This window comes from Triplophysa dalaica, chromosome 4, assembly GCF_015846415.1.
Source record: "Triplophysa dalaica isolate WHDGS20190420 chromosome 4, ASM1584641v1, whole genome shotgun sequence".
NCBI classification, from domain to species: Eukaryota; Metazoa; Chordata; class Actinopteri; order Cypriniformes; family Nemacheilidae; genus Triplophysa; species Triplophysa dalaica.
The window spans coordinates 21,665,381-21,683,861 of NC_079545.1; the positions used below are offsets into that span (position 1 = coordinate 21,665,381).

At 38.2% G+C, this 18,481-nt stretch overlaps 2 protein-coding genes across 3 annotated transcripts; one reads left to right on the forward strand and one right to left on the reverse strand.

Moving 5' to 3' along the window:
- The first annotated feature begins 1,691 nt into the window (after nucleotides 1-1,691).
- Nucleotides 1,692-8,968, forward strand: gfm2 (GTP dependent ribosome recycling factor mitochondrial 2). Its single transcript, XM_056746827.1, has 20 exons — nucleotides 1,692-1,989; nucleotides 2,070-2,148; nucleotides 2,234-2,279; nucleotides 2,372-2,469; nucleotides 2,547-2,672; nucleotides 2,863-2,951; nucleotides 3,064-3,152; nucleotides 3,564-3,624; nucleotides 3,701-3,886; nucleotides 4,217-4,297; nucleotides 4,391-4,539; nucleotides 4,644-4,784; nucleotides 6,144-6,243; nucleotides 6,400-6,586; nucleotides 6,660-6,736; nucleotides 7,280-7,418; nucleotides 7,799-7,978; nucleotides 8,099-8,214; nucleotides 8,295-8,477; nucleotides 8,571-8,968. The coding sequence occupies exons 1-20, from the start codon at nucleotides 1,948-1,950 to the stop codon at nucleotides 8,697-8,699; spliced, it is 2,298 nt and encodes a 765-aa protein (XP_056602805.1). The 5' UTR covers nucleotides 1,692-1,947; the 3' UTR covers nucleotides 8,700-8,968.
- Nucleotides 8,879-17,145, reverse strand: hexb (hexosaminidase B (beta polypeptide)). Of its 2 annotated transcripts, none has more exons than XM_056746832.1 (14): nucleotides 16,594-17,145; nucleotides 16,256-16,404; nucleotides 15,963-16,028; nucleotides 15,585-15,631; nucleotides 15,320-15,430; nucleotides 14,478-14,579; nucleotides 13,850-13,982; nucleotides 13,509-13,689; nucleotides 13,034-13,120; nucleotides 12,788-12,860; nucleotides 10,316-10,493; nucleotides 9,682-9,772; nucleotides 9,415-9,519; nucleotides 8,879-9,260 (listed from the first exon to the last, which is right to left on the reverse strand). In XM_056746832.1, the coding sequence occupies exons 1-14, from the start codon at nucleotides 16,833-16,835 to the stop codon at nucleotides 9,197-9,199; spliced, it is 1,629 nt and encodes a 542-aa protein (XP_056602810.1). In that variant the 5' UTR covers nucleotides 16,836-17,145; the 3' UTR covers nucleotides 8,879-9,196. The 2 variants fall into 2 exon arrangements, with proteins under 2 accessions (XP_056602810.1, XP_056602811.1); XM_056746833.1 differs by lacking the exon at nucleotides 10,316-10,493 and adding an exon at nucleotides 11,929-12,103 and having other exon boundaries at nucleotides 16,594-17,130.
- Between the last annotated feature and the right edge of the window lie 1,336 nt (nucleotides 17,146-18,481).

Consider the following 18,481-nt stretch of genomic DNA (forward strand, 5'->3'; position numbering starts at 1 on the left):
AGGATTGTATTGTGCTGTAGATCCAGCAATAGACAAAATTAGGCCTAACGGTGTTCCCATACAATATTGTATTGCTATATTGACCTTGTGAAATGTTTTCAACAGCTGCAAATTTCTTCTGTATCGTTTCTTGTTATATTCTTATTTTGTTTAACAATTTTATCTTTTCCACAGTGACTTCCAAGCAAAAACAATAACAATGGTATCTCAGTAATGCTAGTTCTTGGAGGCTGGATTAAGTCCCAGACCTTGTCATAAAGTGTCGGATATAGTATTTGTAAAAGAAAAATGCTAATAAAAATATATGACCATATTATGTCAAACATGTTCATTAATTAACATTTTTAATTCACCATAAATATGTTAATACCATTTATATTAAAGCAATACTTCATCCAAAAAATTCTGTCATCATTTACTCACATTCGAGTTGTTACATATGTGTATAAATTTCTTTGCTTCTGATGAGCACAGAGAAAGATATTTGGAATAATGCTTATAACCAATGTTGTGTGTAACTAGTTACTAAGTAATTAGCTACTGTAATTTAATTATTTTTCCCTTGAAAAAGTAAAGTAAGTGATTACTCTTATGTTTTCTGTAATTTAATTACAGTTACTTTTGATGTAATTAAACTAAATACTTTGTGAAATATATGAGTGCGCAATAGTGTTATTGACATCAAAATTCAAAGTCTTACTTTAAAATCTGTGTAATCTGTAAAATCAATTAAAGGGGGCACGGTGGCTTAGTGGTTAGCACGTTCGCCTCACACCTCCAGGGTTGGGGGTTCGACTCCCGCTTCCGACCTGTGTGTGTGGAGTTTGCATGTTCTCCCCTTGCCTCGGGGGTTTCCTCCCCTGGTCCAAAGACATGCATGGAAGGTTGATTGGCATCTCTGGAAAAATTGTCCGTAGGGTGTGAGTGCGTGAGTGAATGAGTGAGTGTGTGTGCCCTGCGATGGGTTGGCACTCCATCCAGGGTGTATCCTGCCTTGATGCCCGATGACTCCTGAGATAGGCACAGGCTCCCTGTGACCCGAGGTAGTTCGGATAAGCGGTAGAAGATGGATGGATGGATGAATGAATTAAATAGTTTCATGTCTATCCTTGAATCACTTAACTAATCAAGGTCGATGTAGCATATAGAAAGTAATTAGTAATGAGTAACTAAATACTTTTTGGACAGAGTAATTTGGACAGTAATCTAATTACACTATTGAATATGTAATGAGTAACTAGTAATTAATAACTTTTTCAGAGTAACTCACCCAACACTGCTTATAACCAAACAGATCTCAACATCAATTGCCTATCATGGGAGCAAAACAATGGTAGTCAAAAGTGCCCCAGAACTGTTTGCTGTCCTACATTCTTAAAAATGTGTGTGATAAACAGAACAAAAAAATGATTAAGTAATTTGTCATATTATGACAGTCAATGGGTGTTGAGATGTGTTTGGTTAAAAGCATTATTCCAAATATCTTTCTCTGTGTTCAGCAGAATAAAAGAATTGTATACACATTTGGAACAAGGTGAGATAGAACTTTTATTTTGGGGTAAGGTATTACTTTAAGGTGTTCATATTACTCATCTACTGTAACTTCATTGCCTTCTTACGTTAACTATGCCCGGAACGCATTGCCGCTCATTTGTTTCTAACGGACTTATTTACAGATGCACAGACACAAGTGCACTGAAGAACTGTGACCGTCTCGAAAGAATCTGTAAACGGTTTTGCGTTAATTGAATTGTACATATTGTCAAGAACTAAAATAAAAAACAGCTGTTTGCTCTTGGTGCTGTTTAATTCAGCATATCAGCAGACACATCGGACGAAAGTATTCATGGATTTAAAGTCCAAGCCAGTCTCAACGTGACTTTGTTCAGGCGCTGTCATGTGTGAGCTGAATACATAAAACTTTAACACTTCGCTCAAACAACCTCCATGAAAATGTATTTTGGGGTAACCATCCCTATTCTTCGAGGGGTAAGTCCATGGTCTTAAATGTCTGCAAAATAAATGCATCTAATGTAACTTGACATTGATACCTTCTGTCATTGCCCCAGTGTATCCGACACTTGAACGGATCCTCGGTGACGTGTAGATGCAGAATAACATGGAAAAGAAACTACAGCTTTTACAGAGGTAAGAGAAAAGGACTTCCTTTCAAACAGTGAAAAATTAAAACATATTTCAGCAAAGTCCTACAATGTTCACATCAATTATGCAGATGATGTCAAAAAGGTTAGAGCGGTTCTCAATCCAGACATCTCAAAGTAAGATATGAGTATTCATTTACACACAAACACATTTTAGTACTATGGAGGATGAGCGTATTTGTAATATTTCTGCTTATGCTCTTGTTTAGGATTCGAAACATAGGCATCATGGCACATATAGATGCAGGGAAGACCACCACCACAGAGAGAATGCTCTACTACTCAGGATATACTAGAGCTCTTGGAGGTGAGACTAAATTTGGTTGTATTTCTACACTGGTGTATGTGTGTCTCTTAGTGTTACTTTATCTATTGTATGTTAAGATGTGGATGATGGAGACACTGTAACCGATTACATGACCCAGGAGAGGGAGAGAGGAATCACCATCCAATCAGCCGCTGTTACTTTTGACTGGAAGGACCACAGAATTAACCTCATCGACACGCCAGGTATGGGTCATCATGCGTCCGACTCATTCACACCTGCTATACTGTATCATATCTCCACCTCATTCCATACATTGTGAAAACATACAATTTATAAACAGAATGCAATGTGTGTAATAAGTTTTTTTCTGTACTGTCAGAGACATACACAGTGACATTACACAAACATAATAGATTGTCTTTACATTCTTAGGTCACGTTGATTTTACTTTGGAGGTGGAGAGAGCTTTACGAGTCTTAGATGGAGCTGTTGCTGTGTTTGATGCATCTGCTGGAGTTCAGGTCAGCTGGATAATTGGGTTTTTGTTCTTGCAGTGCACAGTGTGTTTTGGGATGAAGGGAATAAAACATTTATTCATTTATGATGTTTATACGATACTAACCTGAATTTTAGGCTCAAACCATGACTGTGTGGCGGCAGGCAAAGAAACATCAAATTCCATGTGTGTGCTTCCTTAACAAGATGGACAAACCTGCTGCAAGGTTATACACAATATAAAGTATAAAGGGACAGTTCACCCAAAAATGAAAATTCTGTAATCACCAACTTGTTTTTCAAACGTGTAGGAATTTTGCAAAACACAAAAATAGATATATTTTGAGGAATGTTGGTAACTGCACAATAGCGGTACCCATAACTTGCATTGGTTTTGTGTCCTTACAATAGAAGTCAATGGGTACAGCAGTTGTTTGTTTACTAACATTGTTCAAAATAACTTCTTTTGTGTTCTGCAGACATACAAGTCATACAGGTTTGAAATGACAAGTGGTTGAGTAAATAATGACAATTTTCAATTTTGGGTGAACTATCACTTTAAATTCTTACACATTTTCTTATAACACAACATATTACAGAAGTTTTAATTTTATTTTAGTTTAAACTATTTTTTATAGCTTGAATTACTCAATAGACAGCATAAGGACCAAACTCAAGACCAACCCTGTTCTCATTCAGGTAAACATTGTGACAAATGTTTTTCAATAAAATATCAATAAAAAGGTTGAACGCTGACTTTTGTTGACGTTTTCAGATTCCTATTGGCTCAGGGAAGGGCTTCACAGGATTGGTTGACTTGATCACAAGACAGAAAATGGTTTGGCTTGGAAACTCTCTAACAGATGATGGCCGTGATTTTGAGATCAGAGCCCTGCAGGCGTCAGAAGACCCTGAGATGCTTCAGGCTGTCACTGAGGCCAGAGGAGCTCTAATAGAACAGGTGAAAAAAACGGATCTGTCGACAGAAATGCAATATAATATACATAACTATGTTTTCAGAGGTGTATTAAGACATTACATCATAAAGCATTATGTTTTTATTACCTTGGAATGAGCTATTTCTATCTACATACACCACTGGTCCCCTTGCATGGAATTCTTCATGTTGTTTCTACAGCAGCATTAAACAGACAAACTGAGCCATTCACAACTTCATTGCTAGATGCCACTAAATTTCATACACTGGAGCTTTAATAACAGCAGTACAAACATGTTAATTCATTGTGCATCTACAGTTACGGAAAGACATTTATCAGCAATTGATTTCCAGGTAGCAGATCTAGATGATGAGTTTGCTGAGCTGCTGTTGGGAGACTATGGTGAAAACTTTGATGCAGTGCCCGCTGGGAAGGTAAGATTATACTTTTTCCTCTGTTCTGTGTCAGTTGCTACATACATGCCAATGTGAAAGTACTGCATTCAAACTAAATGTTTGTGTCTCCAGTTACAAGAGGCGATAAGGAGGGTTACATTAGCTCGTAAGGGAGTGCCCGTGTTGTGTGGAAGCTCGCTGAAGAACAAAGGGGTACAGCCTCTGTTGGATGCCATCACTGCTTACCTCCCTGCACCCAATGAGAGGCACCACGATGTGGCGTGAGCGTTACACTGCATCATCTCGGCATAAGTTAACATTCAAAAAGATTGCTCTCATGGTTATGGTATAAGTACCACTTCTGAGTGTTCATGTATGTGTGCAGGCGCTGGTATAAAGACGATCTGAGTGCGCTGGCATTTAAGGTGGTCCATGACAAACAGAGGGGTCCACTGGTGTTCGTCAGAATCTATTCAGGATGCATGAAGGCTCAGTCGGCAGTCCATAACATTAACAGGAACGGAACGTAAGATCATGACAATTATTCCACAAAAGTAAAAGCACAGTATTTAATTTTCACCACTAGATGTCGCAAAACCTCTAGATTCAGACACGGTTGGAAACATTTGGCCTAATGTGAGTTAACAAATGATCAACAAAATATGTTACAATGAGCTAGTGGTTGTTGGATATTTAAATACAAAAATCGTAGGTACTGTTCCTTTAATTCGCTCCCTTTGGATTCCAATTGGTAGTGTTTTGTAGTGAGTCTTTTTAAACCAAGTCCAATGTATTTATCTGCACAAAAATATTGAATATATTAGTGTGGGTGTGTTTGTATGTATATACATCTTTAATGATATAATCTTAAATATTCCGATTAATGCACGATAAAAAACATGATATTTGAAATCTCATTATCTCATTTTGGAACCAAACTCTTCATATATATATATATATATATATATATATATATATATATACACAACCCATCCCCAAAATAAGCCACCACCTGGATTTAACTTAGCAAATAGGTCAGAGTCTCCCATTGGATTGGCTTTCCTGTAGCTCAGTGGTAAGAGCATTGAGTTAACAACGCAAGGTTGTGGGCTCGATCCCAGGGGATTGCAAATACCTATGTAAAATGTATAGGATAAAACAATGTAAGTCGCTTTGGATAAAAGCGTCTGCCAAATGCCGAAATGTAATGTAAATGTAGGTTCAGCAACGTTATGTGCCCAAAGAATGATCTTAGCTGACAACCTGAATATACTGAATGACCAGGTTACTCCATTAATTCGTTTTTTTTTCCCTGATGGCACGTGCATTTTCAAAGATGTCAATGCCAGGATTCATCGGGCTCGAATTGTGAAAGAGTGGTTCAGGGAGCATGAGACATCATTTTCACACATGGATTGGCCACCACCTTAAGTCCAGACCTTAACCCCATTGAGACTCTTTGGGGTGTGCTGGAGAAGACTTTGCGCGACGGTCCGACTCTCTCATCATCTATATAAGATCTAGGCGAAAAATGTATGCAACTCTGACTTTCTGGACATTGCAGAAGCTTATCAGAACGATGCCACAGCGATTGCTTGCCGTAATCAAAGCAGAAGGTGGTCCAACGAAATATTAGTGTGTGAATTTTTTGGATGGGCAGTGTATATATACATGTATATGAATTTATTACAGTATAAAATGTTAGACTTTTGAGGTCATAGTGCTGGATTCTTTATCCTTAGATATTATATTTTATTGTATGATGTATAACACTGGTTTATCTGTTAATTTTGATTAGATATCTGTTTAAGAACTACTAAAAGTATTCCATTATATTGTTTTAAACTTGAATCTGGAGAAGATTTTTATCTTTTTAATGCTTCAGGGAAAGAATGAGTCGTCTTCTCTTGCCTTTTGCCGATCAGCACATAGAAATCCCCTCCTTGTCTGCAGGAAACATTGGGCTTACAGTAGGACTCAAACATGTAAGCTGGTTAGAGAGGCCCTTTAAAATGTAAACCCCTTAAAGGCACATTATATCATTATTAACTTACAAAGATACTGTCTAATTTTCAAAATGAAATGTGAAAAAGCTTATTCTCAGTAACTGATATGACTGGATTCGTTGTGTTTTGAGTCAGACTGTGACCGGAGACACTATCGTCTCCTCCAAAGCCTCTGCGGCAGCTGCATTACGGCGAGCTCAGAATGAAACGAAGAGTGACAAGAGTTCACACAGGGAAAGCAGTTTGGTTCTTGCCGGGGTGGAAGTCCCAGAACCTGTGTTCTTCTGTTCCATTGAACCTCCTTCTATGGCCAAACAGGCGGGTACGAAAATTGTGAAAAAGGCTTCAGAATTTATACATTTCCCAACTGAGATCCAATATGATTTTTCAAACAGATTTAGAGCATGCTCTCAACTGCCTGCAGAGGGAAGACCCCAGTCTGAAAGTCAAAACAGACCCCGACTCTGGACAGGTGATCATTAAGAAGTTGCATTTACAGTATAGTTTCAGATCTTATTTTTGTATCTTTAACAATTATTTATCTCGCTAGTTAAAGTAATATCAGAATGGTTTTATCTTTGTTAGTATTTAGGGTTTGAAAGGTCCAGTGGGTGTTTTTTTGGAGGATCTGTTGACAGAAATGCAACATATATACGTAATTGTCTTAAGAGGTGTATAAAGAGCTTACATGATGAAGTGTTATGTTTTTTTTACCTAAGGATGAGCTATTTCTATCTACATACACCACGGGTCCCCTTACATGGAATTCACCATGTTTCTTAAGTATCCCTGAATGAAAAAACTGCTCTACAGCGCATGTTTTATAAATACGTCATCTCCTTCGGCAAAGAAGCATAAACGTGATGAAGCCTTTGTCCTGTGATAGGTGCCAGAGTGCTTTGAAAGGGAGGGGTGGAGTGAGCCATTGGTCCCACACCACTGGATGCTGCTAAAATCTCCACATTGCTCCTTTAGGTTCTTTTTTCACTTTCATAACTCTTCTCTGCTTGCACAGACGATACTGTGTGGCATGGGGGAGCTGCACATTGAGATTATCCATGACCGCATCAAGAGAGAATACAACATAGAAACCCATCTCGGACCTTTGCAGGTGGCCTACAGAGAAACTATTCTCCAATCAGCATCAGCCACAGGTGAGGATTCAGCTAATCAGCCTTCTCCTAAATAAGGCCATGGTAGATTAAAAAAAAGCACATTTTTATAGCTTTGGATGTGGTAGAACGTTACAAGCATCACCAAAACAAGTCGTATTTTTCTCCTTTATGGCTCTACAAACTTTGTCCATTTTGAGGACTAGGTATAAAATAATAGAATGAGATCACAAGAGAAAACAAAATAAATATAGTATCATGTCTGCAAGTCATGCACGCTGCTTCACAAGCCAACTATTCGATACTTTAATAATGTATTGTACACTGTTATTCTGCGATGAAAATTACTGGAAACTACAATGTCTGTATATTTGTATACAGTACAAAATGTGATAAGTCCTTAATAATTTTCTATGTTTCAGACATGTTAGATCGTACCCTGGGAGATAAGAGACATTTAGTTAACGTTGAGCTTACCGTACATCCTTGGACAGAGTCTGGCACTTCCTGTGACATCACTTTTGAGGAGGAAGTAAAAGCTCAGCTCCCTGCTGATGTGAGAGAGGCTGTGGAAAATGGAGTTCAGAGCGCATACCTTCAAGGTAACAGAACCACTTGCTTATGCTTCACAGGTACAGAAGATTTAAAGTCATTATGCCCGGATCATTCTCAGAAGGCCCAGAAACCACATTGTTCACCATATCATTTCTTTCCCTGTGCAGGTCCTCTGATGGGTTTTCCTGTACAGGGAGTACAAACAGTCATCCAGCATGCGAGTTTGGAATCAGGCACTTCTGCAGCTATGGTGTCTGCCTGCGTGTCCCGCTGCATGCTCAAGGTATCCACCAACTCTCCTGTGTCTATATCTTAAGTGAATTAGAAAAAATGGGCTTCTGTTGATGTCATCTGTGGGTTTAGGCTCTGAGACAGGCTGGAGGACAGGTTTTAGAGCCAGTAATGGATCTGGAAGTGACATTGTGGGAAGAGCATCTGAGTCCTGTACTCGGAGATCTCGCCCAGCGGCGCGGGACCGTGAGGGACATCCAAAGTCGGCAGGAAGATAAAGTTTTGCTGGCTACAGTTCCTCTGGCAGAAATGATGGTGAGTGGTATTACTGATATGACAGATGATTGATCATTGAGACAAATCAGTTAAATGTTAAAGAATGACGCATTACTATTCTTTTTGTCCAAGGGTTATTCCACTGTTATGCGCACTTTGACTTCTGGGAATGCCACATTTTCTCTGCAGCTGTCCAGCTATGAATCCATGAATACTCATGACCAGAACATACTGGTCAACAAGATGGCTGGACTGACTTGAGCTGATATCTTAATCTCCAGCTGAACTGTTGTAACACATGCCAATGTTGATTGGTTTTAATATTTGCATCGTTATGGTTCAACCAGAGAGCAAAAGCTACATCTTCATAAGTTTACATATGAACGGGACAGGGTGTGAAGTACAGAAAGTACAGTTAATCATTTTACAGAAACAAGTAGTACAATAAACCTTTTATTTATTTATATTTATTTTGTGCATAAAACCCAGCCTGGGAACTAATTACTAATAAAAGCACCTATTACAAAAGATTCCTTATTCCCAAAAAATTCTTCACAGAGGCTTCAAACATTGTCTTTTAATAAAATTCAATCATAAAGAAAAAAATGGAAGTATTCAAGTATTTGGTTTGAATACCTAGCTCAGTGCATTTCATTATAAACCATGATAATTGGAATGGTTTCAATGATTTGGATAATGTAAAGTGTTTTCCTGTTATTTCCCTTTCATTTTTTTAGTGTAAACTTCAATTCAATGATTCATGGGCTGTTGTACTCATGACGACAGTGGCCAACAAACAGCGGTTCTGCAGGTATACCTCTCCTGATGGTAAAAAGAAAGATCCACATTACTTCTACACACAAAAATGATGCAGTACAAAGAGTTGCATGATCGTATGTGTGAATGTGTAAATGGCTAGAAGATAAATTAACAGCATATTACTCTTAAATGCCATAGAGTCAAAGTTTTAACTCACTTGACCATGCGGCAGCGATGCTGTGCCAGTCGTTCATAGGCATTATTGAGGTCTGTCACTTTCTCATCACTCCACAGTCTCTCTGCAACAGCACTGGCTCTGGGCCTGCAATGACAACATACACATTTATCATTTATTTATAACCCATGTTACTCCTGTTTAAAACCTGAGCTTTCTTTTAACTTTTACTTGCAAGTTATTAAGGTGGTGACACAGATGTTGACCGATTTTGTGATATAACGGTTAGAATTGCATTAATAACCATACCAGAGTCTGGGAGTGAGGTTGGTGGCATCCACATACTCTCCCCAGAGACAAGCCTCTCCACCAATCACCAGCTTCTTCTGCTCATCTGTGCCTGAGGTTGAAATTTGACCAAGAAACTATTACACATTTTTTAATATGTTTTAGGAACTCATTAGAATAATATTAGTGCAAAAGTTTCTATTGAGCATAGTAAAGAGAGACAATCCCCACAGCAAAAGCTGTCACTTGATTGAAGTTATATTGTTTAAAAAGTTGCTGCTCCTGTTGAGTCTGAATAAGCAGAACTGCTCTACATGTGTCTAAATTAGGCCACAAACAAAAAATACCTATACACATCTTCTAAACATGAATACAATACAATATAACTGTGTCTTGGGGGATCATAGAGACAACTGTCAGTCTAGAAACAGCCACAGTCACATTATAAATACCTATCTGTAATTATTTTTATATCTGAAAAGCTTTCTTCCTCACAATGGCAGTACAAAGCAATGATACAACCAACAATATTTCACACACAACAAAACATCACAACCCTGTGACTACACAAAAAGCATTCTAGAGCAACAGAACAGGTTTCTCCGGCCCAATATGTCCCTGTCATCTTTATCTGTGAAATGACACACAAACACACCCGTGAAATTTTGGGGGTCGGCTTTGTAAATGTTCATCCAGTCCTGGCCGTAGCTGATTCTGTTGAGGTACCAGGGTGCGGAGAGCAGAGCATTGAAACCAGCTGCTGTTACTCGTGCCATTTCATCCTGGTACTGCGGCCTTTCTTTCCACACATGGATCTGTGTGTCCGCTTCGAGCTACATGTGTACATAAACACGCATGTATAACAAGTATGCATCAACAAATGCATGAAATTGAAGATCTTTTAATGCTTTCATGCTGTGTGAAATTTACAGTTGATAATACTAGGGATGTACACATCTGTAATATATTGGGTAGGCCTAATTTCTGTGTGTATCAAACTAACAAAACATTATATAATAATTGTCGTATCAGGAATTGGGCTATATTAAGAATGATTATCAGGTTATAATATTGGCACATCCCTAGACTATAACAACAGTATTATTAGCTCAGCTTTGACTTATCAGTCATGCATTATGTTAGATTATCAGGTTAATGGGTTTAGAACCTGACAGCAGTTAACATGGATTATACTCTCAATATTTGGGATGATTGAGGTAAAACCGTAAGCAGGGGTATTGGTGTTCTGAGGTTTTCTGAAAGACAGAGAACCTTTGGAGGGACAAGGACATTACAATTTGTGTAGTGCCTTATAAAAATGCATTACTGCAAAACTGAATGGTTTGTAGGACGGAGCAAGATGGAGGGAGAATATTCCCAGAGCGTACTTTCAACATCACCACGAGCAAAAATATAGATTTTTTCAACAACAAAGCTCCAGCGGCATCTAGTGAGGTTGCGAATTGCAAGCAACGGATCACTTCTCCTCTTCCTTTTAGAAGCACTAAGGCAGCTAACACAGCACTAAGATCTTGTCACATTTTCGCTTCTTAGCCGAAAGAGATAACATACAGTATTTATGAACCACTGTCCGTTTAGGGCTACTGTATAAACAACATGGTTAATTCTATGCAAGGGGACCTGTGGTGTATGTACTGTAGATAGAAATAGCTAATTCTAAGGTAATAAACATAACAGTTCATTATGTACGATGTTTATACACCCTGAACTCATAGTCATGTATACTATATTGCATTTCTGTCAATAGATCCTCCAAAAAAATGACCCATTGGACATTTAAGAAGCTTTGGGATGATCCAACACTTCAACATGACATAGTATGCAGATGGCAAATTGTAGTGAAGCAAATACCAGACAAACAAAAGTTAGACATACAGCCAGACCAAAAATATAACAACCAACCACAATATAACTTAATTCATCTCAGCAATATAAAAAACCTCCACCAGCTGCAAGTGTATTTATATGTCAGACTGATCTACTGTAACTTCTGTTTGCCTTCACTGTTGCCCAGACCTGTTCAGATCGGAACAGCGTTTTGACCTAATGGCATGTGTTTAACATGGGTCAACATGACACTGTCCAGTCCACTATAAGATACTGTCAGCACTAATATCAGGTACAAATCTATAGGCTCTACTTCAATACAGTGATTGACTACTACAGTATCCCTAGATAAAGCAGACTAAATCAGTGTAGGTGATGCTAAAATAGACAAAATAAAAGTTTTACTGAATTAAAACTGACCAGGAAAACTGAGTGGCTCAACTTTGTAGTATCGTTGCCAGTCCTGTCCATAGCTAATCCAGTCCAGGTACCAGGGGGCAGAGAGAATGGTTGTAAATCCCGCCCTGGTCACATTCTGTAGCTCCTCCTCCATTTTGTTCCCAATCCACACTTCCACCACAGTGTCCTCCTTCAGCTGTAACATGCATAAAGCACATTATATGTGCCCTCTGTGCAAACTGAAATAAAGTTTTTGCCCCTCTTGTTGTTAACTGCTATCACCTTGTTAGGTCTAAGCATACAGATCTGTATGCAAGCGCAATTCAGACACTTTGCGTTTTATCAGTGAAATGGTGAGCAAGCAAGGACAGACATGCAGGTCAAGCTAGCTCTGATTGGAAAGACTGAAGATAATGTGTGAACATTTTTTGTTTAAATATTTTTCAATGTAATATTAAACCGTTTGTTGATATATTTTATAACAATAAATATTACTTTTCGATTATGTAATATTATAGTTATGCGTTTAGTTTAGTTGCAATCCTGATTTACAGAAAATTACAAGACTACTGCTCCAAACAATGGAGGACAGTAGGAGTGTTCAGGGAAACGGTTTAAAAAACACCATTGATGCTAATAGCTTAAAAATGACACACTTCATCTGACAAACACCAGGACCTGCATTCTGTTTGTCAGTCACAAAGCACATTAAACCTTTTAATATCTCTCAGAAGACAGTTCAATCAATCATATGTTGTGCTTAGAAACTGTAAAAAACTGTTTATGTATGCACAGATACATAAACATGTACAGATCAGAGTCTCTGTGTTTATGACATAAAAATGACAAAACAGCCCAGATGAATAGAGCTGAGTCTTACCTTGACCCCATTATCAAACACTTCCTGCCACACCATGTAACCTTTCTTGGTAGTTGTCACAATGTCAAGTAACCTGTTTGTCAATGACAGTTTAATCATGTTGAATATTATCATTATTGTATTCTGATAAAAAAAACAGTATAGGGGGAAATCAAAGGGCAAATTATAAAAACAAAACTGCCTCATAAGTTTTATTATATGTTCATATGGTTGATTTGGAGATTCTAACTGTATTTGGACTTTCACCTCTGAATGTAGAAGGACTCCAGTTTGCGGTAGTCTGTGCCAAAAGAATGCTGCTCCATAAACCTTTGAATATCAGGATTGGACTTCCTACAGGAACATCGAAGTGGAAGAATAAGTTAAACAGGGCTGACAGTACTCCAACCTTTTAAGAATTATGAAATGATATGAAAATACTGAATGAATAGTTCACCCAAAAAAGAAAATTCTGTCATCATTTACTCACCCTCAAAGCTCTATACGTTTCTTTGTTCTGCTAAACACAAAGGCAAGTATCTGGAAGAATGTCAGAAACCAGACAGATCTCATCCACCATTGACTTCCATAGTATGGGAGTCAATGGGGGATGAGATCAGTTCATTCATTCAATTGTATTCCTTTGTGTTTAGCTGAACAAAGAAATGTATAAAAGTCGGGGAAAATCTGTGGGTGAGTAATCTAAAACTTAGGACAGTTTACAGAGTTTACTCTTCATTACCAGCAACTGAAGTCAACCTCATCTCCCCCCAGGTGAACGTAGGCATCTGGGAAAACAGTACTGATCTCTTTAAAAAACTGGGCCATGAACTCATACGTGGAGTTCAAGATGGGGTTCACCGGCCCAAATGTTCCAGATGGAGTAGATCCAGAATAACATGGTGTAAGCAGATCCTTTTGGCCTGTGAGAGAACAAGTAATTACAATAACTGTGAGTAATTAGTAATATGCATAACATCTTTAATAATACACCACAGTTGAAACCAAGAAAATACTGCTTAACAGAACTAAGCTGATCACTAATAATGTTAATAAAGCTATTCTTAGTGTCTACTGACTGACCCTTGCCCCACGCCTGTGTGTGTCCTGGGGTGTCAAACTCTGGGATGACCCTGATTCCCCTCATGCGAGCAAATTCGATGACCATCTTCACATCAGATGGAGTGTACACATGTGTAAATGGGTTATACGCTCCCTGTCAATCAAGAAACAAACAAGATTGAGATTTAAACACAAAAATAAACACAGTCCCATTTGTCTGGTAATAACAGTGGCCATTGTGTGTTCTAGAACCAAAGCACATAAACATATCAACTAATGTGTTTGTTTTGAGGTTAATTCCTAAATGTTTCTATAGATCCTGAAAAGTACATTTTCATCTCTAACCTAGGTGTTTTACTTACCCTTCGCTTCCAGTGCAGCGAATACAAAAAAGGTATATGAGATAAGGAAACTATTTTTCGACTGACCGGTTCTGACGGTCAATAAACATGGAATTGACTGCAGTGTAATTATGGCTTAACAACATATTTTTAACCATTTAAATGGTTTTGGCCACCAATAACACTGATAAATCCACTTGTAAAAATTAGTTAATAACACAAATGTTAAATGTCAAAAAGGTTATGGTGCTTTAACCCTACTTTCACTGTGATTCCCAAGTTTAAAAAAAAGTTATTTACTTGCTTACCTTCTGACTTAACTCCGGGAAGGTACGGCTGAGAAAAGGAAATGAAGGATCGTCCACAATGTGCCAGTGGAATACATTTAACTTGTTTATTGCCATTGCTTCCTGTGAAAATAAAACAATTTCATTCATTACTACAACACACTTCAAAATAGGGTGACCACCCATCTTGCTTTGCGTTGTACCGCACAGCTTTTTAACCCCTTGTCCCACACGTCGCAAAAAAATTGTAAATCAGGAAATGCATTATTTAACAATAATACATTTTAATAGAGAAACTCTTTTTCATTCTTTGTTTGTTCTTCCTTCCTTTAGTTTTCTCTTTTTGAGAAGATCTTCAAAGTGTACAACATGATAACTCTACGTCTGATCTGTGCTCAAAATTTAAAGAGATAGTGAACCTTAAATTGAAATGATTTACTTCACAAACCATAATTATTATCAAGATTCAATAATTACAGCCAAACAGTTTAGTCTATCTTGTGTTTATATGGAAAGCCTATGAACATTGATCAGGATCTCACATTTAATGACAAATTACAGCGTTTCAGATGAGCTGAGCATTCTCTCACCACTATACACTATATATTTAGACAAACTCTGTGGTAAGAGTCATCCTGTCTTGTGATCACATTCATTTGTGAAGAGCCTGACATTCCTGTTTCATAAATAACAAAAGAGGGAAAACTTCCTTTAGATACGTTGGCTCTTGAGAAAAAGAGTGCATTACTTAAAATGTGCAGTTGATATTGGCTAAACAGATATATTCACTGTTTTATTTACTATAGACCTATTTGTACAAGGTACTAAGATGGTGATTAATAAGCAAAGAAAAAATATCTTACCAAATTGGCCAAAATGACTTTGAGCGGCAGGTAGTGGCGAGACGTGTCCAGGAGAACCCCTCGATGGGCAAACCGTGGGAAATCCGAGATAACTGTTTTATTGATGTTATTCTAGAAAGAAAACGTAAAAATGAGCCCTTTAGAAATCATTTAAAGTGCATCCATACGAGTATATACATTATTCATGAATTCAATTGAAAGGGTTGCTCATATAATATTAAATGTTTTTTCATTCTAAATAAAAGTTTAGTTAGCGCAAACTTACAGCTCCATAGTCATCCTTATAAATCAGCTGACTGAATGTTTCCAATCCTTAAAACAAACACATTCATTGTAATACATTAAGGAAGTCACTTCCTATGCTATTCAGAGTATTTACAATTGTGATAACATATGAGTGGAACTGAGCTGCCACTATATTGTGACCTACTTTTCAAGCAATAATATTTACTTTACACTACAAAGGTTTCATTATTATTTTGTGGCAGAGGTAGAGCGAAGAGTAAATAATTTTACAGTCACAGTTGTAACATTGAAATACAAAGCAGGGTCCAATAAAATGTTACAAATGGTCAATAATGAAAAAATCCGAATTTGGGGGGATAATTAAACCTTTCTTATATTCTGCTGCATTTTTGCTTACCTCGCAAAGCTCCCCATACATTAGGAGCTTTCAACACAGCAGAGGGTTGATCAACTGACAGCTCATCTAACGTACATAAAGAGAGACATTTTTAACACAATCAATTTCAAGGGTAAATTGTTACAAACACTTGAAAGCTTTACACAAACACTTTAATGAGATTACGGCTCCGGGAGCCATATGTCTACCGGATTTGTCTATTTTCTATCGGATTAGAGACCAACGGGGCTTTACGCGACGGTTACGGAGCTGGTTTACCAGCAACGAAAACCCGGAAGAGAAGTGAAACTCACATGACTCGTCGCTCTGGAGACTCGGGTATCCATCGCACTGTGGATCAGCTGATGAGATCCACACCTGAAGCTCAACGAGATCTGAATTGGAAGCTCTCTTTCTGCTTTTGTCTTGCTTCCTAACTTCACCAAATATGTACTCGAAATACCTAGGAGGCAAAATGATCGTATGCGGTTACGCTGAATGAGTCAATTCCTGCCTGCATAATGCAGCACAAAGCGCGCACTGTATACTTCCTTTGAAATCACTTCTGCCAACAAAACGTGATACTGTAATTTAAAGCTACAAATCTCGTGCGACAATATATGCACCAAACAAATGACTCTGTATAAATTACCTTCGAAACGCGTTCTGGAGTAAACTGCAGCTCGGCCCGGCGGTGGAGTCTTTAGCGTGGACGATCTGAAAGCTGTTAGCGCTGAGTTGAAAAGACACGGCGGATGTCTGGAACTTCTGCGGTAGCGGCCAGAGAGAGACTTCATCCAGCACGTTTAGTTTTTTACCAGAATCACTAAAAAGCCACCCGTGGGAAAAGGCTATTGCTACAAACAGCGATGCCAATTTGAGCAGGCAGTACATGGCTGTATTGAACGTTGTGCGGTCAGCTGACTTCTGTTTCTCGTGTGAATTAAAACGGAGCTGTGAGCCGGCTGGGGGCGGTGTTTACGTAACTGCAATCATGTCATGCGACTTACAAAACAAGCCAATTTATCTAGGATGTTGCGTGTTTAGTCTCTAACTTCCGGGTTTCCGATCCCATAGTAGCCGAACCATTTGCCCAAACTTTCAAGGCATCAGAAGTTTTAGGTCCGTGTAAAGGGGACAAGACGTATTGGTTAATGCAGGCAAGCCCAATCACTATTCGGTAAATAATTCAGTATACAAACGATGCCAGAACGAAGACAATGCAGTATGTATGAAATATAATAAAAAAAATGTTCTGATAAGTTTGACAATGAGGCCCCGCCCACTCGTTGAAAAGTTTGATCATTTTTATTATTATAACTATTATTAACAGTTTATTATTAAACATGATATAATCTGTAAAATAATTTACCCCTTTAGACGCTTGGCGTGCATCACGAAACGAGGTAAACAAACACTGAGTTGCAGAGTAAGTTTTGTGTTGACAAAACCAGACAAACCCAGCTAGCTAGGGACCGTTTCAGAAAGGAGGTTTTGTGAAAACTCTGAGTATATTAACCCTGAACTGAGGGAAACTCTGGGTTTTCCGTTTCGGAATGTGAGGCCTATGTCGAACCCGAGAAAGCAGGGTAACTCAAGCCCGTTTCTAAAAGAGATGTAACTTATACTCAGAGTCAGTGACCAGTACCTTACTCTGAGAACCTAACCTGGTCTGGAGCAGGTTTTCTTTGATAAACCCAGAGTTTCTTTCGTTCTTTGATTTCAGGAGAGGAATTTAGACCCGAGTGGAATTTTGTCATTTCCCTGGGCCTTTATTAAATCTGTACGATTTTTCTTTACAGTAAATTAGACATATCTCATTCCTTCTTACATCCATTACATCAGCCATGGTGGCCGTGTTTTATATTCTTTCCCTTACATGTTCTCACAAATGGTAGTTTTCTATGGAGGATAAGAAATTACTTAATAAAGCGTGCAAATAAAGTACACAAATAAATACAGACAAATGCAGTGATAAAGGTAATAAACAATTAATTTAGACGTGCAGCCATTCCTACCCAAAAATGCTCCGAGCAGGGTTCGAACCGATGACCAACCTGACATTAAAACGAGAGTCTGACTCTGACACACTAAACAAGGATCCCATACACCATGAGACTTTTTTTCTTATTGGTACATTCATCTTTTATCAATTTAAACTGAAGTCATTTACACCTGAAAGCACATTATTAAATTGACTGAATGCAGTGCGGAAAGTGTGCCTCGCTCGCAAGCGCTTTCTGCCGCCATGTAGCTTTTTTTGGTGCCGTTGCCATGGTGAATCGTAATATCGTAGCTCCATTGAGGATGGCTTGTCGTAGTTGTGGTGCAAGCTCTTAACTATATATAAATAAACATATAAATGAAAACCACGAACTAATAATTAAATACAGCAGAATTCAGCAGTAAGTTAAACACAAAACAAAACCTTTGCCGTAACGCTTTGTGAGGTTGTAATGTATGAACACGAATTTACATCAAGTTTGATTTACTTAATCCAAATAATTTATCTACGATCTACCAAATCGCCTATGTGCGAT

Coding starts and splice junctions, on each gene's coding strand:
- gfm2 (XM_056746827.1), top strand. CDS start 1,948: ATGAAAATGTATTTTGGGGTAACCATCCCTATTCTTCGAGGG. Junction 3,625..3,700: donor CCAACCCTGTTCTCATTCAG/GTAAACATTGTG, acceptor TGACGTTTTCAG/ATTCCTATTGGCTCAGGGAA. Junction 4,298..4,390: donor ATGCAGTGCCCGCTGGGAAG/GTAAGATTATAC, acceptor TTGTGTCTCCAG/TTACAAGAGGCGATAAGGAG.
- hexb (XM_056746832.1), bottom strand. CDS start 16,835: ATGTACTGCCTGCTCAAATTGGCATCGCTGTTTGTAGCAATAGCCTTT. Junction 16,029..16,255: donor TCTCCAGAGCGACGAGTCAT/GTGAGTTTCACT, acceptor TATGTACGTTAG/ATGAGCTGTCAGTTGATCAA. Junction 13,983..14,477: donor TCCCGGAGTTAAGTCAGAAG/GTAAGCAAGTAA, acceptor CTTGATTGACAG/GGAGCGTATAACCCATTTAC.